This window comes from Suncus etruscus, chromosome X, assembly GCF_024139225.1.
Source record: "Suncus etruscus isolate mSunEtr1 chromosome X, mSunEtr1.pri.cur, whole genome shotgun sequence".
Lineage (NCBI taxonomy): Eukaryota > Metazoa > Chordata > Mammalia > Eulipotyphla > Soricidae > Suncus > Suncus etruscus.
The window spans coordinates 66,611,380-66,639,272 of NC_064868.1; the positions used below are offsets into that span (position 1 = coordinate 66,611,380).

A 27,893-nucleotide genomic window follows, 5' to 3' on the forward strand; every position below is an offset into this window, starting at 1 on the left:
AGGTGTGGTTTCATAGATTTTCCCAGCCTTATGTCACAAGCAGGGGACCTGGTTTCTGCAAAGTGCTGCTTATAGCCGGTTTTCACGTTATGAAGCAGTTCCTTGGCGTTCCTGCCCTAGAATGAGCTTCTGGGAGAGCGAGTTTTCTGGGGCCTCTTTTCGACCCACTCCCAAGAGTTTCACGTGACAGGACAGGAGATAGGCACACACAGGCAGCACTCACAATTTTTCACAGTCGGGCCCCACTGGGAAGGTTAGTTTCATAGATTTTCCCAGCCAGACGTCCCTTCTGGTATTCTTACAGTTCGTAGATTATTTCTTTTATTTTTGTTCATTAGGTAACTAACTTTTTCTTCCATTGTTTTGTCTCTTGCTTTTTTATTGACTTCTTTGTCATTGTTATTTTGTAGTTTTCCCCCAAGGTCCTCTATGCATTCCTCTAACTGTGTAATTCTGTTATTATAGCTTGTTGACATGTTTTTTATTTCCCCTAGTTCCAATTGTATGGATTTTTTCATCTGTTGTAAAAGTTTTCTTTGAGTTGACTGAATTATTTATCTATGGATTTCTTAATCTCACAGGTTAGTGATTATTGAATTTCCATTGCTAACACATACATTGTTGCTTTTAGATTCTTATCTATTGGGCTCGTGTGTTTTGGTGAACTTGGAAACTTAATAGGATTTCTCTCCTTTTCCCCCACTGCTAGTGTTTTTCTTAGTTTACCCATATTTCTTTGCATCTGGTGGTTTTCAATGTTGAGTTTTCTTATTGTTTAATAAGGTTGTCTGCTGTACTGATTGTATTAGAGGTACTTGAGGGTATATTCGATTTAGAGTTTATTTTTACTTAGCTAAGTGGTTTGTCTAAGTATGATAGGGATATTACAGGCTGCTTCAGTGTTTTGCTATCCTGTTTTATGGGCTGTGGATTATCTGGGGAAATTGAGTGTTAGGGTTGGGTTGACTGGGCCTATGTGGTGTAAGTTAGACTATCTGGTGCTTTCACACATTTTGTAATCTGGAGGAGGGGGGAGGCTGTCTCTAGCCTAACCAAAGGTCCAGGCAAAGGGTCGTGTAGTAGTGGTCAGAGGAATGGGGAGTCCCACACTCACCATCGGTCTACAGGTCCCAGGAAGTAGGGTGGCTTGGGGCGCACACTCGCAGTCTGGGGGAGGGGGGATTCCCACGCTCACCACCGTCCACAGGTCCCAGAGGCACCGAGAGGCTCAGGAGCACTCACTGGGGGAGAGCCCCACACCCACTACTGTTCTACAGGTCTCAGGGGCACAGGGCGATTCACACTTTGTGTCTCTTAACTGGTGCATTTAGTCCATTGCTGTTGAGACAGATGGTTGTAATTGGATTTAGTGTCATTTTTACCTAGGGCATTGGTGTGTCTCTTGGTCTGTCTTGCCTTAAAGTAGATCTTTAAGTTTTTCTTTAAAGGCTGGTTTTGAGTTTGTAAAGTTTCTGAGCTGTTGTTTATCTTTGAAGCTATGTATCCTTACTTTAAACCTCAACTTGAGTCTGATTGGGTGCAGTATTTTAGGCAAAGCATTAGATTCATTGAGTTTTGTCACTATATCCGATCGCTGCCTTTTGGTATTGAGGGCTTCTTGTGACAATAAGTATTAAGGATGCTCCTTTGAATGTAATTTCATTTTAGATCTTGCTGCTTTCAGTATTTTATCCCTATTTGTGGATTCATTATTGTGACTAGGATATCTTTTGGTGCTTTTCTTCAGGTATCTTTTAGCTGATACTTTAGGTCATTCAGGATTTTATTGCATGCACTACTTAGCTCTGGCAGTTTCTCTGCAATGATGTCCTTGACTGTTGATTCTTCCTGGGGATTTACCTGGACTCCAATAATTCTTATGTTGTGTCTGTTGATTTTATCAAAGGCTTCTATTTTTATTTGTTCACATTATTTGAGGTTTTTTTTTCCACTTTATGTTTATTTGCTTTTAGGTTCTTTCCATTCTTTACTGTTGTGTGTAGTTGTTATGCATCTCATCTTCCAGATCACTGATTCTGTCCTCAGCTGCTGTTACTCTGTTGGAGAGGCTTTCCAGTGAGATTTTAATTTTACCTACAAAGTTTTTTTTTACTACTGTCATTTTGATTTGGAGTTTTCTGATTTTAATTTTTAAATATTCTTGATTATTACTTGTGGTTCATTTACTCTATTCTTTCTTTGAGTTCTATGAGGATCTTTCATATATTTTCTCTAAACTCAGCTGAGTGGCTAAATCAGTGGTTGTCACTTTTTAGGTCATCAAAGCTGCCACCTTCATTTTCTATGCATAATTCTGCCTGCATTGTTTCCCCATTGTCACAGTTGCTGTGCTGGGGTTCATTAGCTAGGAAGTAAAGTTCATTGGCTGTGAAGTAAAGTGAAGAGGCCTCACTCCTCTATTATGCCCTTTGTGGTGGGCAGAGCTCATCTCTGTTGACTTGCCCTGACTAGCTGTTCTGGGCGGGATGTTTCAAAGTTGCATCACAACAAGGCCAGTTCAAAATGGCCTTCATGTGCCAAAGTGCAGGGCTGTTATTACGGGTATTGTTTTTGTGTTAACTCTCACATTAGGATTTATCATATGTTCATGTTTGCAAACTCATGACAGTTATTATGGCTTTAAGTTTGAGTGGATCTGCACATCTTTAGGAAATTTATATTGAGCACCGTGTATTAGCTACAGCATTATTGTCTAGCATTGTCATACACATACTTAACACATGCCACATATTTATCTTGGTTACTATGTCAATAGCAAGAAAAATATGAGAAGTGAGTAGAAGTTACATTTATAGACACTAACTCAACTCTAGCACTCAGCTAAACTGAATGCATACTGGCAGATTTTGTTTCTATTAGTGCCTAACTGTGAAGACCTTAAGGATTTCATATAATACTGAAAACCAACATGGTCTTTTAGGATCCTGAATATGTATATTGAGATGTCATAATTCGGCATAATATTCTAAATTTCCAGAGCCTGACAGTCCAGAGGCAGCCTTGCTGGTATCATACAAAACATGTATATGTGATTGTGTGGGGGTTAAAAAAAGGGAGACAGCTTTGATCCTAGTAAATGACAAGTCTTTCTGGAGCCTAATGAAAGCAAAATATTGCATATTTCTTGTAGTCTAGGTATGATTGGAGAGGAGTGGCCTACTTTCTACAAGTAATCTATAGACTATAATGAGAAAATTTGATTTTAGAAAGCTAAACAAGTGCTCGCTTCGGCAACACATATACTAAAAGTGGAACGATACAGAGAAGATTAGCATGGCCCTATGCGCAAGGATGACACGCAAATTCGTGAAGCATTCCATATTTTAAAAAAAGTTAAACAAGCTTTTTTGCTGTTAGTCTGTGATAGGTAGAGCTAATGTTAAAATTTTTCACTTAGAATATTGTTCATGCCCAAATTTTAGAATCTGGACAGCTATCAAGGATCTCACAACCAGGTAATTTATTCAACACAATAATGCTGTCCTACTGGTGCTCTCAACACTTCAGACATTAAAGATAGTAAGTAAGTCAACATATAATAAGTACATAAAAAGAAGCTGAATTATTTTACATAGCTAGTCAGCAGGCATCAAAACACCTTAAACTGTTCATATTATTCTTTCCTTGGGATATTATTCTTGCCCAGATATATATTCTATTCTTTCCTGGGTGCAAACACTTTGCACTCTAAACTATCCAGGGAAATAGCTCAAATTTATTTTTTTTAGGAGGAAAATTTCCATCATCTTAGGGCATTAAAATGCTGTATACCACTCTAAACTATCCAGGGAAATAGCTCAAATTTAGTTTTTTTAGGAGGAAAATTTCCATCATCTTAGGGCATTAAAATGCTGTATACCACTTGTTCTGACACCAGTATATATTTTGCTATCTTGTACTAAGAATACTCTTTTAGTAATCAGGTGTTGAGTGTTTATAAAATACTTCCTTTTTTGCCAGGAGAGTTTTAAGTACCTTAGAAATCTCTTAGAACTACTGCATATTTCTAATGCATTTCTTAAATCAATACTGTGTCTATGTAGTTTGATTTTGTAGTTTTTTTCAAATTTATTGTTTTTCTAAAAGAAGGTATAGAGGCCAAGTGACAATGTAGTGGGTGGTGTGTGTTTATCTTGCATACAAATGATCCAGGTTTGAGGTTTGCTTATCTACACTTCATACAGTCCTCTGAACTCTGCCACCAGTGATCTCTAAATGCAAAGCCAAGAGCAAAGTCCTTAGCACTATCTAGTGTGGACCAATAAGCCAAAACCAACAAATCCAAAACAAAACAAAACCAAGGTGTAGAAATATATTAAATTTAGGGGCCGGAGAGATAGCATGGAGGTAAGGCATTTGCCTTACATGCAGAAGGTTGGTGTTTCAAATTCCGGCATCCCATATGGTCCCCCGAGCCTGCCAGGAGCGATTTCTGAGCATAGAGCCAGGAGTAACAACTGAGCACTGCCATGTGTGACCCAAAACAAAAAAAAATTAATGAACACTAAAATGAGTAGTATATGTCTTGCTCACTCATTTAAAATATTGATATTACAGCTTTTGATTAGGGAGTAAACTTATCATGCTGCCCCCAAATGTTCTAAACTTGAGTGAAACATATTGATTAATAACTTTAATTTATGAAAAATCTACAAATTCTGACATTATTTCTTTTTTATTTGAAACTTTTTTCTTTATTTAAACATCCTGACATTATTTCTTATTGTTTCTGATTTTTGTCATAAATGTAATAAACCACAGAATACATTTGAAATAGACAATATAAGGTACTTGAGTATATCATTTATCACATAACTGATATTTTCTCTGAAATATTTAAAAAGTCTTCGTCTCTTATTGATAATGTGGAATTATAACAATAAAATGCATCTGGGAATTTCTCACTTTATAAATTATCATACATTAATTCCCATAAATGCATGTACCTTTTTTTGGTGTGGTTTTTGGGTCACACCCGGCAGTGCTCAGGGGTTATTCCTGGCTCCAGGCTCAGAAATTGCTCCTGGCGGGCACGGGGGACCATATGGGATGCCAGGATTCGAACCGATGACCTCCTGCATGAAAGGCAAACGCCTTACCTCCATGCTATCTCTTCGGCCCCAAATGCATGTATCTTAAGAAGTATTTTGTATTAACGTTATATTAATTACTGTGTGTTATTTAAAAATTTTTGCTATTCAACTGGTTTGTAAATATGACTAATTATTCTTGCTAATAATTGGAAGTCTATACACTTATAATACAAACAAGTGGATTTTTAATGTTTTTAATGAATATATAATGTTATTTTAACACATCACATTTATTAAAGTTAGAGACCAATTTACTTTATAAATATTATAGTATATAACAGTTATTGATGAAAAATATCTGTCAATAATGTTCATTGTCACTCTCAATACAAAATCCCTTTGTGGGGGATTAAATTCAGTGCTTCTCAGGTTTTTTTCTGGCTCTAAGCTCTGAGATCACTCCTGGTGCTATTTGGGGGATAATATTGGATGCTGTTTTGAGACCCTCATCTGCCACATACAGAACATGTGCGCTTAGCACTATACTTTCTATTCAGCCTCGATTTCACAATTTTGAAAGATCACTTATATATTTTCATGGACATTATTCAATCTAATTACGAGTTGTTGAAATGGGGTTTTGAATTTAGAATTGAAGTATTTCTTAAATACAGCCTTAAATTTACTACATCATTTTTTAAGCTTTTGAGCTACATCTGGCTTTGCTCAGGGATTACTCTTGGCTCTGTGATCAGAAATCGCTCATGGCAGGCTCTGAGAAGCATATGGGATGCCCAAGTCATCTCCATGCAAGGGAAATTCTATAATGCTGTGCTATCGCTTTGGCCCCTATTACATAATTTTTAGCCTATTCCTTATTATTGGTATATTTTATCATCAAAATAAAATTGATGTTTTATAGAATAAAGACAGTAGTAATTTATCTTACATTGAATAATTTTGGATAGTACTTTGTTATTTACATTTACTAATAAAACTCCTTTTCTGCTAGCATGATACTAATTCGGAGAGGATCACTGATTTATAAGAAATAGCAAATATTTTATTAAATGACATTCTCATAAACAGTACTTAGGGAAACTGCTATAATTTGTCAGTCTTTCAAAATGAATACAATTATATCGAAGGATAACAAATGGTGATATTAAAGTATTTAATGTTTTATTTTCCATGAAATTGTATGGTAAAGTCAAGGATTACCTGGTTGAAAGTTCCAGGACAAACTTGACAGCTATAAACATTCCTAGAATTCTAAAAGTGATACATGTTTTATATGTATCAGTGCTGTGATAGCAAGGTTCTGCTAATTATTTGTCTTAGTAAAGAGACTAGCAGCTTTGTGGATGAATTACCTTAGACAATGAATATAGAGCACTATATAGTTAATAATATAATACTTTTAACTCATTTAATCCATAAAGTACAGTATATATAAATTTATAGGTATCTCAACAATGGTTTCAAGTACCAACTACACTATATATAATTTCTTGAATTAATAAAATCTTGAGCAACTAAAATTTTCCAATAAAGAACTACATTGCGAACTATCCTAACAATGAGAAAATATGAGGGAAATAGAAAGACTGTCTAGAGTACAGGTGGGGGTGGGGAGGGGAGGAGGGATATTTGGGACATTGGTGATGGGAATGTTGCACTGGTGATCGGGGGGTGTCATGTTATATGACTGAAACCCAACCACAATCATGTTTGTAACCAAGATGTTTAAATAAAAATATTAAAAACATATATAAAAAGAAAGGTCCTTTAAATCTGTTTATAATTAAGGAAGCTGCAATATCTATGTGAGGTATATGTTCTATATGTAGACCTATAATAACATCTTGTATGTATTTTCTGGTATTGATCAACATTCAAAGTAACACTAATGCATTCCCTACTAAGATTACATTTGTTGTTTCCACAGATTTCAGGAAACCTTTCTGTGCCTTGGATTACAGGGTGTTCTAGAAAAAGAGCAGTAAGTAATCTTTCATTTTAAGCAACAAATGGGTTTTCCTTTGTGTTTTTTGCAGGGATGTTATTAAGAAATTTTAAAGTTTGCATATAGAAAATCAACAGTAATGTATTATCTTAAAGGAAATATTCAGTACCAATATATTTTATATACTACATAGGTAGCCTTAAATAAAATAATTATAGCATACTAAACATCAGTTTTAAAAACTTTCAAAGATAATTAATTTTAAAAAATAAGCTTTACTGCTTCTAATTATTTCATATTATTCATTATATGGTTTAATAATTATGTTAGGATTAAATAACATACATTTATTGTTACTATATTTTAGAAGTAAAAGTAATAAGAAACTAATATTTTATCTTATGTTTACTGACTTTATTCAACAATTACTATGATTTTTATGATATTGATAGGACAAAATTTCATTAACTTTTCTCAAAACTTTTATTCTATTTGTCTGTTTGGAACTCATAAATTTGCATTTAATTTTTTAATTACTTTATTTAAACACCGTGGTTACAGATCTTTTATAATACAGTTGTGTTTTTTTAACCATTACAAAGGTGTACCAAAAATATTCCCAGCTTCTTTCCCGCCCACCCCCCTGCCTGCCTCGGGCAGATATTTTTCTTCTTCCCTCTCTCCATTTGTTATTCTTTTAGACACTGTGGTTTGAAGTATTGTTTCTGAAGGGTATATCATGCATATACCTTTATCTCCTTTCAGCACCCAGTTCTTGTCCAGTGATCATTCCCAATTATCAGTGGCATAGTGTTTGTTATCTGCCCTAACTGCACTCCCAGCTACTTGTGATAAGCTTTCAACCATGGATGGGTTCTTCTGGCCCTTGTCTTTATTGTAACTGGATATTATTATCACATTTTTAAATTCTACAAATGAGTAAATAAATCTGCATTTTATTATGCACCCTTGTAATTTTTGATATAACTGTTTCAAATATGATAACAATTTTAATTATAATTAATTTTAATAATAAAAGTTTGAAGAGCTTGTCTTGTATGCATGAGACTAAGATTTCACTGTCTGGTCCTTAATAGCTCATGAACATTACCATGCATATTCTTGAAAGCCCATGAACACCGAGGATGTACTTTTAGTGAACCCTTTTGCCACTGGGTATTAGCAGCATCATATCACTGGGCCAGAGTAGTACATCCTGTTGACTAAACCAATTGACTAATTATCATTGGAAGTGAACCTTGGGCACCGAGAATTGCCTAACAGGTGCCCAAAATGAAGAGACATAAATATAATTTAAAATGATTCCTGGGACCAGAAAATGGAGGGAATAAGATAATTATCATGCATACAGTCAACCCTGGTTCACTCCTAGGTAAATATCACCAGGAATGTTCATGAGCACAAAGCCAAAAGTAAGATCTAAGCCCATCTAGATGTGGACCAAAATGTCAACAGTTGTATTAAATATTTTGCTGGCCCCTCATTCGGTGCATATATGTTTAGGAGAGTGAATTCTTCCTGCTCTACGTACCCCTTGATTAATATAAAATGTCCGTCTTTGTCCCTTACAACCTTCCTGAGTATAAAGTTTGCATTATCTGATATTAGTATGGCCACTCCAGCTTTTTTATGGGTGTTGTTTGCTTGGATAACTTTTCTCCAGCCTTTTATTTTATTTTTTTTTTACAACAAATATGCAACTGGAATGATCAAATTTTAAATCAACATATGAAAAAATTTTTTAATGCATAATTTTTTTATTTAAACACCTTGATTACATACATGATTGTGTTTGGGTTTCAGTCATAAAAGGAACACCACCCATCACCAGTGCAACATTCCCATCACCCAAGTCCCAAATCTCCCTCCTCCCCACCCAACCCCTGCCTGTACCCTAAACAGGCTCTACATTTCCCTCATACATTCTCAATATTAGGACAGTTCAAAATGTAGTTATTTCTCTAACTAAACTCATCACTCTTTGTGGTGAGCTTCCTGAGGTGAGCTGGAACTTCCAGCTCTTTTCTCTTTTGTGTCTGAAAATTATTATTACAAGGGTGTCTTTCATTTTTCTTAAAACCCATAGATGAGTGAGACCATTCTGCGTTTTTCTCTCTCTCTCTGACTTATTTCACTCAGCATAATAGATTCCATGTACATCCATGTATAGGAAAATTTCATGACTTCATCTCTCCTGACAGCTGCATAATATTCCATTGTGTATATGTACCACAGTTTCTTTAGCCATTCGTCTGTTGAAGGGCATCTTGGTTGTTTCCAGAGTCTTGCTATGGTAAATAGTGCTGCAATGAATATAGGTGTAAGGAAGGGGTTTTTGTATTGTATTTTTGTGTTCCTAGGGTATATTCCTAGGAGTGGTATAGCTGGATCGTATGGGAGCTCGATTTCCAGTTTTTGGAGGAATCTCCATATCGCTTTCCATAAAGGTTGAACTAGACAGCATTCCCACCAGCAGTGGATAAGAGTTCCTTTCTCTCCACATCCCCGCCAACACTGTTTATTCTCATTCTTTGTGATGTGTGCCATTCTCTGGGGTGTGAGGTGGTATCTCATCGTTGTTTTGATTTGCATCTCCCTGATGATTAGTGATGTGGAACATTTTTTCATGTGTCTTTTGGCCATGCGTATTTCTTCTTTGTCAAAGTGTCTGTTCATTTCTTCTCCCCATTTTTTGATGGGGTTACATGTTTTTTTCTTGTAAAGTTCTGTCAGTGCCTTGTATATTTTGGAGATTAGCCCCTTATCTGATGGGTATTGGGTGAATAGTTTCTCCCACTCAGTGGGTGGCTCTTGTATCCTGGGCACTATTTCCTTTGAGGTGCAGAAGCTTCTCAGCTTAATATATTCCCATTTGTTAATCTCTGCTTTCACTTGCTTGGAGAGTGCAGTTTCCTCCTTGAAGATGCCTGTAATGTCCTGTAGTGTTTTGCCTATGTGCTGTTCTATATATCTTATGGTTTTGGGGCTGATATCGAGGTCTTTAATCCATTTGGATTTTACCTTTGTACATAATGTTAGCTGGGGGTCTAAGTTTAATTTTTTGCAAGTGGCTATCCAATTGTGCCAACACCACTTGTTGAAGAGGCTTTCCCTGCTCCATTTAGGATTTCCTGCTCCTTTATCAAAAATTAGATGGTTGTATGTCTGGGGAACATTTTCTGAGTATTAAAGCCTATTCCACTGATCTGAGGACCTATCCTTATTCCAATACCATGCTGTTTTGATAACTGTTGCTTTGTAGTACAGTTTAAAGTTGGGAAAAGTAATTCCTCCCATATTCTTTTTCCCAATGATTGCTTTAGCTATTCAAGGGTGTTTATTGTTCCAAATGAATTTCAAAAGTGTCTGATCCACTTCTTTGAAGAATGTCATGGGTATCTTTAGAGGGATGGCATTAAATCTGTATAATGCCTTGGGGAGTATTGCCATTTTGATGATGTTAATCCTGCCAATCCATGAGCAGGGTATGTGTTTCCATTTCCGTGTGTCCTCTCTTATTTCTTGGAGCAGAGTTTTATAGTTTTCTTTGTATAGGTCCTTCACATATTTAGTTAAGTTGATTCCAAGATATTTGAGTTTGTGTGGTACTATTGTGAATGGGGTTGTTTTCTTAATGTCCATTTCATCCTTATTACTATTGGTATATAGAAAGGCCATTGATTTTTGTGTGTTAATTTTGTAGCCTGCCACCTTGCTATATGAGTCTATTGTTTCTAGAAGCTTTTTGGTGGAGTCTTTAGGGTTTTCTAAGTAGAGTATCATGTCATCTGCAAACAGTGAGAGCTTGACTTCTTCCTTTCCTATCTGGATTCCCTTGATATCCTTTTCTTGCCTAATCGCTATAGCAAGTACTTCCAGTGCTATGTTGAATAGGAGTGGTGAGAGAGGACAGCCTTGTCTTGTGCCAGAATTTAGAGGGAAGGCTTTCAGTTTTTCTCCATTGAGGATAATATTTGCCACTGGCTTGTGGTAGATGGCCTTCACTATATTGAGAAAGGTTCCCTCCATTCCCATCTTGCTGAGAGTTTTGATCAAGAATGGGTGTTGGACCTTATCAAATGCTTTCTCTGCATCTATTGATATGATCATGTGGTTTTTATTTTTCTTGTTATTGATGTTGTGTATTATGTTGATAGATTTACGGATGTTAAACCAGCCTTGCATTCCTGGGATGAAACCTACTTGATCGTAGTGGATGATCTTCTTAACGAGGCATTGAATCCTATTTGCCAGGATTTTGTTGAGGATCTTTGCATCTGCATTCATCAGTGATATTGGTCTGTAATTTTCTTTTTTGGTAGCGTCTCTGTCTGGTTTAGGTATCAAGGTGATGTTGGCTTCATAAAAGCTATTTGGAAGTGTTTCTGTTTGTTCAATTTCATGAAAGAGTCTTGCCAAGATTGGCAGTAGTTCCTCTTGGAAAGTTTGATAGAATTCATTAGTGAATCCATCTGGACCTGGGCTTTTGTTTTTCGGCAGACATTTGATTACTGTTTTAATTTCATCAATGGTGATGGGGGTGTTTAGATATGCTACATCCTCTTCCTTCAACCGTGGAAGATTATAAGAGTCCAAGAATTTATCCATTTCTTCCAGGTTCTCATTTTTAGTGGCGTAGAGTTTTTCAAAGTAGTTTCTGATTACCCTTTGAATCTCTGTCATATCAGTAGTGATCTCTCCTTTTTCATTCCTGATAGGAGTTATCAAGTTTCTCTCTCTCTCTCTCTCTCTTTCTTTGTTAGGTTTGCCAGTGGTCTATCAATCTTGTTTATTTTTTCAAAGAACCAACTTCTGCTTTCGTTGATCTTTCGGATTGTTTTTTGAGTTTCCACTTCGTTGATTTCTGCTCTCAGCTTTGTTATTTCCTTCTGTCTTCCTATTCTTGGGTCCTTTTGTTGAGCATTTTCTAGTTCTATTAGCTGTGTCATTAAGCTACTCAGGTAAGCTCCTTCTTCCTTCCTGATGTGTGCTTGCAAAGCTATAAATTTTCCTCTCAGTACTGCTTTTGCTGTGTCCCATAAGTTCTGAGAGTTTGTGTCTTTATTGTCATTTGTTTCCAGGAACCTTTTTATTTCCTCCTTGATTTCATCTCGGACCCACTGGTTATTGAGCATAAGGCTGTTTAACTTCCAGGTGTTAAAGTGTTTCTTCTGAGTCCCTTTGGAGTTCACAAATAATTTCAGAGCCTTGTGGTCAGCGAAGGTAGTCTGCAAAATTTCTATCCTCTTGATCTTATGGAGGTATGTTTTATGTGCCAGCATGTAGTCTATCCTGGAGAATGTCCCATGTACATTGGAGAAGAATGTGTATCCAGGTTTCTGGGGATGGAGTGTCCTATATATATCCACTAGGCCTCTTTCTTCCATTTCTCTCCTCAGGTCTAGTATATTCTTGTTGGGTTTCAGTCTGGTTGACCTGTCCAGTGTTGACAAAGCCGTGTTAAGGTCCCCCAGAATTATTGTGTTGTTGTTGATATTATTTTTCAGATTTGTCAACAGTTGTACTAAATATTTTGCTGGCCCCTCATTCGGTGCATATATGTTTAGGAGAGTGAATTCTTCCTGCTCTACGTACCCCTTGATTAATATAAAATGTCCGTCTTTGTCCCTTACCACCTTCCTGAGTATAAAGTTTGCATTATCTGATATTAGTATGGCCACTCCAGCTTTTTTATGGGTGTTGTTTGCTTGGATAACTTTTCTCCAGCCTTTTATTTTGAGTCTATGTTTGTTCTGACTATTCAGGTGCGTTTCTTGTAGGCAGCAGAAGGTTGGATTGAGTTTTTTGATCCATTTAGCCACTCTGTGTCTCTTAACTGGTGCATTTAGTCCATTGACGTTGAGAGAAAGAATTGTCCTGGGATTTAACGCCATCTTTATTTCAAAATTTGGTGTGTCTTTTGGGTAGTCTTGTCTTAGATTAGGTCTTTCAGTTTTTCTCTTAAGACTGGTTTTGTGTCTGTAAAGTTTCTGAGCTGTTTTTTGTCTGTGAAACCATGTATTCTTCCATCAAACCGGAAAGTGAGTTTTGCTGGGTATAGTATTCTGGGTGAAGCATTCATTTCATTCCGTCTTGTCACAATATCCCACCACTGCTTTCTGGCATTGAGCGTTTCTGGTGACAGGTCTGCTGTAAATCTCAGGGAAGCTTGCTTGAACATGATTTCCCCTTTTGATCTTGCTGTTTTCAGAATTCTGTCTCTATCTGTGGGATTTGTCATTGTGACTAGGATGTGTCTTGGGGTGGTTTTTCTGGGGTCTCTTTTGGTTGGTACTCTTTGGGCATGCAGGATTTGATCACATATATTCTTTAGCTCTGGAAGTTTCTCTTTAATGATGTTCTTGACCATTGATTCTTCCTGGAAATTTTCTTCCTGGGTCTCTGGGACTCCAATGATTCTTAAGTTGTTTCTGTTGATCTTATCATAGACTTCTATTTTCGTCTGTTCCCATTCTTTGACTAATTTTTCCATTGTCTGCTCATTTGCTTTAAGTTTTTTGTCCAATCTCTCCTGCTGTATGGAATTGTTATGTATCTCATCTTCCACAGCACCAAGTCTATTCTCAGCTTCTGATACCCTGTCCCAGAGCTTATCCATTTTGTCATTCACTTCGTTTACTGACTTTTTCAGTCCTGTTAGTTGACATGTTATTTCAGTTTGGTGTTTTGTCATTTCTGCCTTCATATTTTCTTGGTTCTTATTAGTGTTCTGTTCAACTCGATCCATGGTTTCTTGGAGTCTGTTGAGCACCTTCCATATTGCTAGTCTAAAGTCCTTATCTGAGAGTTTGATTAGTTGTTCAGTCATTATCTGGTCCTCAGAATTGTCATCTTCATTCTCTATGTCTGATGCTGGCCTGCGTTGTTTCCCCATTGTCACACTTGTATTGTGGGTTTTTCTACGTGTTGTGGTGGTATTCATTGTCTATATGATGTAAGCAGCACACTCCTCTGGCTCCTCCCTTTCTGGATGGGCTGACTTGCCTCTAAGGGAGGGGAGTCCTCCGTGGATGAAGCCTCACACTGGGTCAAATCTTAGGCCCGAGCATGCAACAGAGAAGACAGTCCAGAGAGAAATGTTTGCTTCTGTGATATAGCGCCGTTCTTAGTGTGATTTTTCCTTCTTGTTGCAATGGAGTTCTTTCCTTAGAAAGAGTGCACGGCCACGTAGCGAAGCGGAGCGGCCGTGCTCCTCTGAGCCTCTTTTTGCCCCACTCGCAAGAGTTTCACGCAAGAGGACAGTAGACAGACATAGACAGGTCACACTCACAGTCTTTCACAGCTGAGCCCCACTGGGCCGGTGTACTTTCGCGGATTTTCCCCGCCTGGTGTCACACACAGGGAGCCAGCTTTTGCAAAGGTTAGCCGGTTTTTATGCTCTGAAGTCCCTCCCTGAAAATGGCGTCTGGGCGAGCGAGGTTTCTGGAGGCTCTTTTTGCCCCACTCGCAAGAGTTTCACGCAAGAGGACAGTAGACAGACATAGACAGGTCACACTCACAGTCTTTCACAGCTGAGCCCCACTGGGCCGGTGTACTTTCGCGGATTTTCCCCGCCTGGTGTCACACACAGGGAGCCAGCTTTTGCAAAGGTTAGCCGGTTTTTATGCTCTGAAGTCCCTCCCTGAAAATGGCGTCTGGGCGAGCGAGGTTTCTGGAGGCTCTTTTTGCCCCACTCGCAAGAGTTTCACGCAAGAGGACAGTAGACAGACATAGACAGGTCACACTCACAGTCTTTCACAGCTGAGCCCCACTGGGCCGGTGTACTTTCGCGGATTTTCCCCGCCTGGTGTCACACACAGGGAGCCAGCTTTTGCAAAGGTTAGCTGGTTTTTTCAGATGTGGACCAAAATGGAGCTTCCTAATAACTTGTTATATATATAGTATCTAGACTAGAGGATAATAAAAATGAGGAAAGAATATTAGTTCTGAACAAGTTTTTGTAGATTTCTTTTGTTTGTTTCTGGGCTAGACCCAATGATGCTAACGGGTTAATACTGGATCTGTACTCAGGAATCACTCCTGGCAGGCTCAGGAGACCATATGGGATTCTGAGGATTGAACAGATTAGAACACATGCAAGGCAAATGCCCTCTCCACTGTGTATAGACCTCTTTACCCCCTATCCACCACCACCCCCCCAAAAAACAGAACTGTCAACATGGACATAATAGAGAAGTCTACCAAAGAAAACTTCTAAACACTGAAAAGAAGTAGAATTGAATGGATACTCCATACTTTGGAAAACCACAGGGTATTATATCTCCCACTTGGCAACTAAGATGATTAGGTAGGCATCTCATGATTCTAAATTTAACAAGAAAGGCAATCTATGAGAAATAATTTATCTCAGTGATTTGATGGAAGTCACACAGAAATTGATGTGAACATGAGAATATTAGTAAAAATAATTAGTTTGAGGACTCAAATAGAAAAAATATGCATCAACACTCTCATTCCTGAACCTAAACTTAAATTGTTTTTTATCTATCTGAAGAAATTGCCCCAAAAAGCATCATGACCTGTTGAAACCTTTTGGCCTCGGTAGATTAAAGAATTTTTTACCAAACACAAAGAACAGATTTATTTGTTTATCACCATAAAAATTGTCCAAGAAGCACAGAAACAACTGAAAATAAGAAAAGTGCATTAGTAAGCAGCATATATAAGTGGTAAGGATGTCTAACATCATAACATTGAGGAGATGACTTTTTTTCTAGCTGACATTCTGTAATAACCTGTAAAAATTAGTAGTTTGTAAAAACTGATACATATTTATGGTGCATGTAAAGAGCATGTAAAAATATAATTTGCAAGTACACAATGTGAGATGAAACATCATTATGGAAGTTATACTTATTATACTAAATGAAAAAGTGACAGTAATTCAAAAAGTTCTTGAATACTCAGTCTTATTTTTGTAATAAATTGGGCTATTTATTTCGATTGTTATAATAGTATAACTGCTTAATCATTTTGTCATTAAATAACTTTTTGCTGATCTAACCATTACATCAATGTAATAAACCAAACTAACATAAAACATGTTTACCCCATGCAGTAAGGATATAACATCTCAATATTTAGGCATCATATGGTCTTTAGGAGTAGATGAACTTGGACCTTAGAAATATTTATTTTTGGGTCCCAGGAAGTGGCTCAAAACTGTTGAAATGCATGCTTTGCCTGCAAGAGTCCTGGGTCCAATACCTGCTACTGCATGGTTCCAAACTAAACACTGCCTAGAAAAATCCCCAAGTTCCAAGCTATGAGTTACCCACTAGTATTGCTGGGCATGTCCCTAAACAAATAAAAAATATTCTTTGAACACTGTGTGGAGTTTTGGAGGATGTTTCCTATATCTCCTTATTATTCATAAGTCAGAATGCTTGGCTTAATTTTAAAGTTCAAGGATTATTTCTTGGCTGATTGTTGTCATTGTGGTAGCATTCTATAAATTTCATAATTAATAAAACTTTGTTTTTATATATTAGTCTGGAGAATTTCTAGAAAATAAATGACTGAATCTTTAGCTAATAGATGAAAGGTTTCTCAATTTCAACAACTTATATTTTACTACATTTCTGAGAGTTTAGTAAAATATAATAGAAAAATTAAATCTAAATTATATCTTAAACTTAACTAGTTCTGGTCTTGATAGATAATACAGGGGTTAACATGCATGCTTTCACCTGTTACCTTATACTTTGCTTTGTTCCCTGACACCATGTATTATCTATTTCTAAGCACCAAGCCAAATGTGACCTAAAAAGCAAAGAACCAAAACATATACAAAATGTAGTTTAATTAAGCATTTTTCAAGTTTACACATATATTTAGGGTTATGGTTTCTGTAATTAGCAGACTTTTATTTTCTGTTATTTTTCTTGTCAGATATATCTTTTAAGTTTTGTTAGTCAGAATGATTGAAAATACTATTAATCATAGGACTTCATTTCATATAATATTCCAACACCACATCCTCCACCATTGGTTTTCCTCTTCTTTTTTTTAACACCTTGATTACATACATGACTGTGTTTGGGTTTCAGTCATGTAAAGAACACCACCATCACCAGTGCAACATTCCCATCACCAATGTCCCAACTCTTCCTCCTCCCCACCCGACCCTCACCTGTACTCTAAACAGGCTCTCCATTTTCCTCATACATTCTCATTATTAGGACAGTTTAAAATGTAGTTATTTCTCTAACTAAACTCATCACTCTTTGTGGTGAGCTTCCTGAGGTGAGCTGTAACTTCCAGCTCTTTTCTCTTTTGTGTCTGAAAATTATTATTGCAAGAATGTCTTTCATTTTTCTTAAAACCCATAGATGAGTGAGACCAATCTGCGTTTTTCTCTCTCTCTCTGACTTATTTTACTCAGCATAATAGATTCCGTGTACATCCATGTATAGGAAAATTTCATGACTTCATCTCTCCTGACAGCTGCATAATATTCCATTGTGTATATGTACCACAGTTTCTTTAGCCATTCGTCTGATAAAGGGCATCTTGGTTGTTTCCAGAGTCTTGCTATGGTAAATAGTGCTGCAATGAATATAGGTGTAAGGAAGGGGTTTTTGTATTGTATTTTTGTGTTCCTAGGGTATATTCCTAGGAGTGGTATAGCTGGATCGAATGGGAGCTCAATCTCCAGTTTTTGGAGGAATCTCCATATCGCTTACCATAAAGGTTGAACTAAACGGCATTAAATAAGTAATAAATAAGCAGTAAATAAGAGTTCCTTTCTCTCCACGTCCCCGCCAACACTGTTTATTCTCATTCTTTGTGATGTGTGCCATTTTCTGTGGTGTGAGGTAGTATCTCATCGTTGTTTTGATTTGCATCTCCCTGATGATTAGTGATGTGGAGCACTTTTTCCTGTGTCTTTTGGCCATTTGTATTTCTTCTTTGTCAAAGTGTCTGTTCATTTCTTCTCCCCTTTTTTTGATGGGATTAGATGTTTTTTTCTTGTAAAGTTCTGTCAGTGCCTTGTATATTTTGGAGATTAGCCCCTTATCTGATGGGTATTGGGTGAATAGTTTCTCCCACTGAGTGGGTGGCTCTTGTATCCTGGGCACTATTTCCTTTGAGGTGCAGAAGCTTCTCAGCTTAATATATTCCCATCTGTTAATATCTGCTTTCACTTGCTTGGAGAGTGCAGTTTCCTCCTTGAAGATGCCTGTAATGTCCTGGAGTGTTTTGCCTATGTGCTGTTCTATATATCTTATGATTTTGAGGCTGATATCGAGGTCTTTAATCCATTTGGATTTTACCTTTGTACATGATGTTAGCTGGGGGTCTAAGTTTAAATTTTTTTGCAAGTGGCTATCCAATTGTGCCAACAACACTTGTTGAAGAGGCTGTCCCTGCTCCATTCAGGATTTCCTGCTCCTTTATCAAAAATTAGGTGATTGTATGTCTGGGGAACATTTTCTGAGTATTCAAGCCTATTCCACTGATCTGAGGGCCTGTCCTTATTCCAATACCATGCTGTTTTGATAACTATTGCTTTGTAGTACAGTTTAAAGTTGGGGAAAGTAATTCCTCCAATATTCTTTTTCTCAATGATTGCTTTAGCTATTCGAGGGTGTTTATTGTTTCAAATTAATTTCAAAAGTGTCTGATCCACTTCTTTGAAGAATGTCATGGGTACCTTTAGAGGGATGGCATTAAATCTGTATAATGCCTTGGGGAGTATTGCCATTTTGATGATGTTAATACTGCCAATCCATGAGCAGGGTATGCATTTCCATTTCCATGTGTCCTCTTTTATTTCTTGGAGCAGAGTTTTATAGTTTTCTTTGTATAGGTCCTTCACATTTTTAGTCAAGTTGATTCCAAGATATTTGAGTTTGTGTGGCACTATTGTGAATGGGCTTGTTTTCTTAATGTCCATTTTATCCCTATTACTATTGGTGTATAGAAAGGCCATTGATTTTTGTGTGTTAATTTTGTAGCCTGCCACCTTGCTATATGAGTCTATTGTTTCTAGAAGCTTATTGGTAGAGTCTTTAGGGTTTTCTAAGGAGAGTATCATGTCATCTGCAAACAGTGAGAGCTTGACTTCTTCCTTTCCTATCTGAATTCCCTTGATATCTTTTTCTTGCCTAATCACTATAGCAAGTACTTCCAGTGCTATGTTGAATAGGAGTGGTGAGAGAGGACAGCCTTATCTTGTGCCAGAATTTAGAGGGAAGGCTTTTAGTTTTTCTCCATTGAGGATAATATTTGCCATTGGCTTGTGGTAGATGGCCTTAACTATATTGAGATAGGTTCCTTCCATTCCCATCTTGCTGAGAGTTTTGATCAAGAATGGGTGTTGGACCTTATCAAATGCTCTCTCTGCATCTGTTGATATGATCATGTGGTTTTTATTGTTCTTGTTATTGATGTTGTGTATTATGTTGATAGATTTATGGATGTTAAACCAGCCTTGCATTCCTGGGATGAAACCTACTTGATCGTAGTGGAATATCTTCTTAATGAGGCATTGAATCCTATTTGCCAGGATTTTGTTGAGGATCTTTGCATCTGCATTCATCAGCGATATTGGTCTGTAATTTTCTTTTTTTGTAGCATCTCTGTCTGGTTTTGGTATCAAGGTGATGTTGGCTTCATAAAAGCTATTTGGAAGTGTTTCCATTTGTTCAATTTCATGAAAGAGTCTCGCCAGGATTGGTAGTAGTTCCTCTTGGAAAGTTTGAAAGAATTCATTAGTGAATCCATCTGGGCCTGGGCTTTTGTTTTTCGGCAGACATTTGATTACCGTTTTAATTTCATCAATGGTGATGGGGGTGTTTAGATATGCTACATCCTCTTCCTTCAACCGTGGAAGATTATATGAGTCCAAGAATTTATCGATTTCTTCCAGGTTCTCATTTTTAGTGGCGTAGAGTTTCTCAAAGTAGTTTCTGATCACCCTTTGAATCTCTACCATATCAGTAGTGATCTCTCCTTTTTCATTCCTAATACGAGTTATCAAGTTTCTCTCTCTCTTTTTTTGTTAGGTTTGCCAGTGGTCTATCAATCTTGTTTATTTTTTCAAAGAACCAATTTCTGCTTTCGTTGATCTTTCGGATTGTTTTTTGGGTTTCCATTTCATTGCTTTCTGCTCTCAGCTTTGTTATTTTCTTCTGTCTTCCTATTTTTGGGTCCTTTTGTTGAGCACTTTCTAGTTCTATTAGCTGTGTCATTAAGCTACTCAGGTAAGCTCCTTCTTCCTTCCTGCAATGCCAACACCACTTGTTAAAGAGGATTTATTTTCTCCATTTAGAATTTCTTGATCCTTTATCAAAAATTAAGTAATTGTATGTCTGGGGGAACATTCTCTGAGTATTCAAGCCTATTCCACTGAACTGAGGGTCTGTATTTATTCCAATACCATTCTGCTTTGATAACTATTGCTTTATAATACAGTTTAAAGTTGGGGAAAGTAATACCTCCCATATTCTTTCCCCCAGTGATCATTTAGCTATTCGAGGGTGTTTATTGTTCCAAATGAATTTCAACAGTGTTTGAACCACTTCTTTGAAGAATGTCATGTGTATCTTTAGAGGGATCAAATTAAATCTGTACAATGCTCTGGGGAGTATTGTCATTTTAATGATGTTAATCATGCCAATCCATATTAGGTATGTGTTTCCATTTACATGTGTCTTCTCTTATTTATTGGAGCAGAGTTTTATAGTTTTATTTGTATATGTCCTTCACATATTTAGTCAAGTTGACTCCAAGATATTTGAGTTTGTGTGACACTAATTTGAATGGGGATTTTTTCTTAATGTCCATTTCTTCCCTATTATTATTGGTGTATAGAAATGCCATTGATTTTTTTGTTAATTTTGTCACCTTCCACATTGCTATATGAGCCTATTGTTTCTAGAAGCTTTTTGTAGAGTCTTTAGTGTGTTCTAAGTAGAGTATCATGTCAGTGCAAACAATCAGAGCTTTACTTGATACATTCCTATCTGGATTCCCTTGATATCTTTTTCTTGCCAAATCACTATAGCAAGTACTTCCAGTGCTATATTGAATGGGAGTGGTGAGAGAGGACAGCCTTTTCTTGTACCAGAATTTAGAGGAAAGACTTTTAGTTTTTCTCCACTGAGGATAATATTTGCCACTGGCTTGTGGTAGATAGCCTTAACTATATTGAGAAAGGTTCCTTTCTTTTTTTGGGGGGTGGGGTTTGGGCCACACCCGGCGATGCTCAGGGGTTACTCCTGGCTGTCTGCTCAGAAATAGCTACTGGCAGGCACAGGGGACCATATGGGACACCGGGATTCGAATCAACCACCTTAGGTCCTGGATCAGCTGCTTGCAAGGAAACACCACTGTGCTATCTCTCTGGGCCTGAAAGTTTCCTTTCATTGCCATTTTTCTGAAAAATTTTTATCAAGAATGGGTGTTGGACCTTAGAAAATCTTTCTCTCCGTCTATTGATAAGATCATGTGGCTTTTATTTTCCTTGTTGACGTTGTGTATTACGCTGATAAATTTACGTATGTTAAACCATACTTGCATTAGTGGGATGAAACCTAATTGATCATAAAGAATGATCTTCTTGATGAGGCAATTAATCCTATTTGCCAGGATTTTGTTGAGGTACTTTGTATCTGTGTTCCTCAGGAATATTTGTCTGTATTTTCTTTTTTAGTAGCATCTCTGTCTGATTTAGGTATCAAGGTGATGTTGGCTTCATAAATGCTATTTGAAAGTGTTCCCTTTTTTTCGATTTCATGCGAGAGTCTTGCCAAATTGGTAGTAGTTCCTCTTAAAAGGTTGGAAAGAATTCAATAGTGAATCTGTCTGGGCCTGAGCTTTTGTTTTTGGGCAGAAATTTGATTACTGTTATATTTTGCTCAATAGTGATGTGGGTGTTTATATATACTAAAATCCTCTTTATTCAACCGTGGAAGGCTATAAGAGTCCAAGAATTTATCCATTTCTTACAGGTTCTCATTTTTAGTGGTATAGAGTTTTTCAAAATAGTTTCTCATTACCCTTTGAATTTCTGCAATATCGGTAGTGATCTCCCCTTTTTCATTTTAATACGAGTTATCAAGTTTCTTTCTCCATTTCTTTTTTAGTTTTGCCAATGGTCTATCAATCTTGTTAATTTTTTCAAAGAACCAACTTCTGCTTTTGTAGATCTTTTGGATTGTTTTGGGGTTTCCACTTGGTTGATTTCTGCTCTCAGCTTTATTTCCTTCTTTCTCCCTATTTTTGCTTCCTTTAGTTGAGCACTTCCTAATTCTGTGAACTGCATCATAAAGCTATTCAGGTATGCCCCTTCTTCCTTCCTGATGTGTTCTTGCAAAGCTATGAATTTTCCTCTCATTATCTATTTTGCTGTGTCCCATAGGGTCTGATAGTTTGTGTCTTTATTGTCATTTGTTTCCAGGAAAGTTTTGATTTCCTCTTTGATTTCATCTCAGACCCACTGGTTGTTATTTAGTAGGGTGTTTAATTTCCAATTGTTAAAGGTTTTTTCTGTGTCCCTTTGGAATTCATATATAATCTCAGAGCTTTGTGATCAGCGAAGGTAGCCTGCAAAATTCTATCTTCTTGTATTATGAAGGTATGTTTTATGTGCCAGCATGTAATCTATCCTGGAGAATGACCCATGTTTATTGGAGAGGAATGTGTGTCCAGGTTTCTGGGGTGAAGTGTCATATATATATATATATATATATACTAGGCCCCTTTCTTCCATTTCTCTTTTCAGGTCTAGTATATTTTTGTTGGGTTTCAGTCTGGTTGAGCTATCAAATTTTGACAAAGCCATGCGAGGTCTCCCACAATTATTGTGTTGTTATTGATATCCTTTTTCAGATTTGTCAACAATTGTATTAACTACTTTGATGGTCCCTTATTGGGACCATATGTTTAGGATAGTGATTTCTTCCTGCTCTGCCTATCACTTGATTAGTAGAAATAGTCCATCTTTTTCCATTACAACTTTTCTGAGTATAAAGTTTGTGTCATCTGATATTAGTATGGCCACTCCAGCTTTTTTAATGGTATTGTTTGTTTGGATGAATTTTCTCCAGCCTTTGATTTTGAATCTATGTTCTGACTATTCTGGTGTGTTTCATGTAGGCAGAAGAAGGTTGGAGTCAGTATTTTGATCCATTTAGCTACTCTGTGTCTCTTAACTGTTGCATTTAGTCCATTGACATTGAGAGAAAGAATTGTCATGTGATTTAGTGCCATCATTGTGTAGAAGTTTGGTGTGTCTGTTGGTCAGTCTTTTCTTAAAATAGATCTTTCAGTTTTTCTTTTAAGGCTGGTTTTGAGTCTGTATAGTTTCTGAGCTGTTGTTTATTTGTGAGGTATACTTCCTTCAAACTTGAAAGTGAGTTTTGCTGGGTGCAGTATTCTATGCGAAGCATTTATTTCATTGAGTTTTGTCACTATGTCCCACCACTGCCTTCTGGCCTAGAGAGTTTCTTGTGACAGGTCTGCTATAAATGTCAAGGGTGCTCCCTTGAATGTAATTTTTCTTTTTGATCTTGCTGCTTTCAGTATTCTGTCTCTATCTGTGCGATTTGTCATTGTGACTTGGGGTGTTTTTCCTGGGGTCTCTTTTAGTTGGTACACTTTGGGCATGCAGGATTTGGTCATATGTATTCTTTAGCTCTGGTAGTTTCTCTTTAATGATGTTTTTGACTGTTGTTTCTTCCGGGAGATTTTCTACCTGGGTTTTTTGGGATTCCAATGAATCTTAAGTTCTTTTGTTGATCTTATTAAAGACTTCTATTTTCATCTGTTAAAATTCTTTGAGTAATTTTTCTGTTGTCTGATCATTTGCTTTAAGGCTTTTTTCCAAACTCTTTTACTGTATGGAGTTTTTATTCAGCTCATCTTCCAGCTCACTAATTCTATCTTCAGCTGCTTTTATTCTTCTGTAGGGTTTTTTTTATTGAGTCTTTCAATTTGTCTCCTGAGTTTTTCAGACCTGTTACTTGACCTGTTATTTCAGTTTGGAGTTTCTGATTTCTCTCTTCACATTTTCTTGGTTTTTATTAGTGTTCTGTTCAACTCTATCTATGCTTTCTTTGAATTCTCTGAATATCCTCCATATTTCTTCTCTAAACTCCATGTCTGAGAGAATGACTAGGTGGTTGGCCATTTTTGGGTCATCAGAGTTGCCATCTTCATTCTCTATGCCTGGTACTGGCCTGCATTGCTTCCCCATTGTCACACTTGTATTGTGTGTTTTTATATGTGTTGTGGTGGTATTCATTGGCTAAGTGACGTGCATGGCCATATAGCGAAGCCAAGAGGCTGTGCTCCTCTGGCTCCCTCCAAGTAAGGGGAGCCCTTGGGCGATGAAGGCACACCAGGTCCAGTCTTAGGGCCAAGCAGGCAGAACAGGCAGAAAGTACAGTCAAAAAAGGGCTCCTGAGCTTCAGAGACCCAGGAGAATTCCTATAGAATATACTTAACAGAAAGAAAATGATAGAAGGAACTTCATTGAAAATAAAAAATAAATATCAACAGAAAAAATATGCCTGACATCTCTTTAGTGATCTGTCATATTTCATAATGGAAACATAAGTTATATAATTTGTATTTAATAAAATGTTAACTAAAACGGGAAAACATATAAATGCCTAGCATAAATAAATTTTCACAATTCAGTAAAAATAGTGAAGTATAAATTGTTTCACATAATTATCATGTATGTACAATATAATAGTAATAAAACCAACCCTGAAATTTTATAAAATGATAATGATATCTAAAAGAACAAAAAACTCCTCTTAAAATATAATTCTAAAAATGTATTGGTAACATGCGGAGAAAAAGAAAAAAATAGGGGCCGGAGAGATAGCCTGGAGGTAAGGCGTTTGCCTTTCATGCAGAAGGTCATCGGTTCGAATACCTGCATCCCATATGGTCCCCCGAGCCTGCCAGGAGCAATTTCTAGCATGGATCCAGGAGCACTGCCGGGTGTGACCCAAAATCTACAAAAAAGATTTTGAAGCTGGTGAGTGCCTACATTCTGGGGCTGCGGGATCACTCTGCCCTGCTCTGCCTTTGTTCACTCTGAGGACTTCAGGAAACACCTATCTCTGTCTGCGTAAAACTGTGCTTCTGAATTTCCAAAGGTTTCCTCAGGGGCCTAGGAGCGCACCCCCAAAAAACTGTATTTTGAAGCTGGTGAGTGCCTACATTCTGGGGCTGCGGGATCGCTCTGCCCTGCCCTGCATTTGTTCACTCAGAGTACTTCAGGAAACTCCTATCTCTGTCTGCCTGAAACTGTGCTTCTGAATTTCGGAAGGTTTCCTCAGGGGCCTAGGGAGCGCACCCCCAAAAAACTGCATTTTGAAGCTGGTGAGTGCCTACATTCTGGGGCTGCGGGATCACTCTGCCCTGCTGTGCCTTTGTTCACTCTGAGGACTTTCAACTAGAGGCAGCAGAAGAGCTCAGCTGCTTCGCTTCCCTTTGCAGCCGCAAACTCTTCCTAATCAGTGAACCCCACCACAACATGCAGGAAAAACCACACTACAAGCGTGACAATGGGGAAAACTCGCAGGCAAACACCATCCATAGAGAATGAAGATGAAAGCTCGGTTGATCTAATAAATTCCAACCACCTGATTAACCTTTCAGATAAGGAGTTTAGAATAGAAATATGGAATATGTTTGTAGAACTCAAAAAGAGCATAGATCGATCTGAAGAGAACACAAAGAGAGAAATCAGAAAACTCCAAACTGAAATAACAGATCTGAAAAATACGGTTGCTCAACTGAAAACCACAATGGATAGCCTCGCCAACAGGATACCAGCAGCTGAGGAGAGAATCGGAGTACTGGAATATGAGATGCAGAAAAGCTCAACACAACAGAAGAAATTGGAAAAGAACATTAAGACAAATGAACAGGCAATGGAAAATGTACTCAAGGCATGCGAACAGATGAAAATGGAAGTCTTTGATAAACTCAACAGAAACAACATAAGAATCATTGGAGTCCCAGAAACCCAGGAAGGAGATCTCCAAGAAGAATCAACTGTCAAAGACATCATCAAAGAGATACTCCCAGAGTTAAAGACTACATGCAATCAAATCCTGCATGCCCGAAGAATACCAGCTAAAAGAGACCCAAAGAAAAACACCCCAAGACATATCCTCGTTACAATGACAAATCCCATAGATAGGGACAGAATACTGAAAGCAGCAAGATCAAAAAAGGAAATTACATTCAAAGGAGCATCCCTAAGACTTACAGCAGACATGTCACAAGAAACTCTCAAGGCCAGAAGACAGTGGTTGGATATTGTGACAAGATTGAATGAAATGAATGCCTCCCCAGGAATACTGCACCCAGCCCGACTCACGTTCAGGTTTGGAGGAAGAATACACAGCTTCACGGATAAATAACAGCTCAGAAACTTCACAGATGATAAACCAGCCTTAAAGGAAAAACTGACAGGTCTACTCTAAGACAAGAGAGACCAACAAACACAGCAAACTTATCTACAAAGATGATATTAAATCCTATGACAATCATCTCCCTCAATGTCAATGGACTAAATTCACCAATGAAAAGACACAGAGTGGCAAAATGGGTCAAAAAGATGAATCCAACCTTCTGCTGCCTACAAGAAACACATCTGAATAGTCAGAACAAACATAGACTCAAATTCAAAGGTTGGAAGAAAATTATCCAAGCAAACAACACCCTGAAAAAAGCCGGGGTGGCCATATTAATATCAGATGACACCAACTTTATACTCAGAAAAGTGGTAAGGGACAAAGATGGACACTATGTACTAATCAAGGGATATGTGCAACAGGAAGAAATCAGACTATTAAACATATATGAACCCAATGAGAGACCAGCAAATTACCTAATACAATTACTGAGAAATCTGAAAGAAGAAATCAATAATAACACAATCATTGTGGGAGACTTCAACACGGCCCTATCAACACTTGATAGGTCAACCAGACTGAAACCCAACAAAAACATACTACCCCTGAAAAGAGTTATGGAAGAAAGAGGACTAGTAGATATATACAGGACACTCCATCCCAAAAAACCTGGCTACACATTCTTTTCCAATGTACATGGGTCATTCTCCAGAATAGACTACATGCTGACACATAAAACATACCTCCATAAAATCAAGAGTATAGAAATCTTGCAGGCTACCTTTGCTGACCACAAGGCACTGAAATTAGATGTGAACTACAAAGCCACACAGAAGAAAAACTTTAACAATTGGAAATTAAACACCCTGCTACTGAACAACCAGTGGGTCCTAGATGAAATCAAAAAGGAAATCAAAACTTTCCTGGAAACAAATGATAATGAAGACACAAACTGCCAGAATCTATAGGACATAGCAAAATCGGTCCTGAGAGGAAAATTTATAGCTCTACAAGCACACATCAGGAAGGAAGAAGGAGCATACCTGAATAACTTAATGGCGCAGCTTAAACAATTAGAAAATGACCAACAAAAGGAACCAAAAATAGGGAGACAGAAGGAAATAATAAAGCTGAAAGCGGAACTCAATGTAGTGGAAAACCAAAAAGGAATTTGAAAGATCAACGAAAGCAGAAGCTGGTTCTTTGAAAAAAATAAACAAGATTGATAGACCATTGGCAAAACTCACAAAGAAAGAGAGAGAAATCTGATAACCCGTATTAGAAATGAAAAGAGGGAGATCACAACAGAAATTGCAGAGATCCAAAGGATAATCAGAGGCTACTTTGAGAAACTTTATGCTACAAAACATGAGAACCTAGAAGAAATGGAAAAATTCTTGGACACTTATAACCTTCCACATTTAAGTAAGGAGGATGTAGCAT

General features: G+C 37.4%; 1 protein-coding gene and 1 non-coding gene across 2 annotated transcripts in view; both read left to right on the forward strand.

Annotated features, from left to right (window-relative positions):
• The window catches only part of HDX (highly divergent homeobox), a 316,379-nt gene that overhangs the window by 93,250 nt on the left and 195,236 nt on the right, over positions 1–27,893 (forward strand). Inside the window, exon 4 of the mRNA XM_049766600.1 lies at positions 7,003–7,056. Within this exon, the coding sequence (XP_049622557.1) occupies positions 7,003–7,056 (54 nt within the window). The remainder of the gene's footprint in view (positions 1–7,002; positions 7,057–27,893) is intronic.
• Positions 3,240–3,347, forward strand: LOC126000279 (U6 spliceosomal RNA). Its single transcript, XR_007492632.1, has one exon. It is a non-coding gene; the product is annotated as a U6 spliceosomal RNA (small nuclear RNA).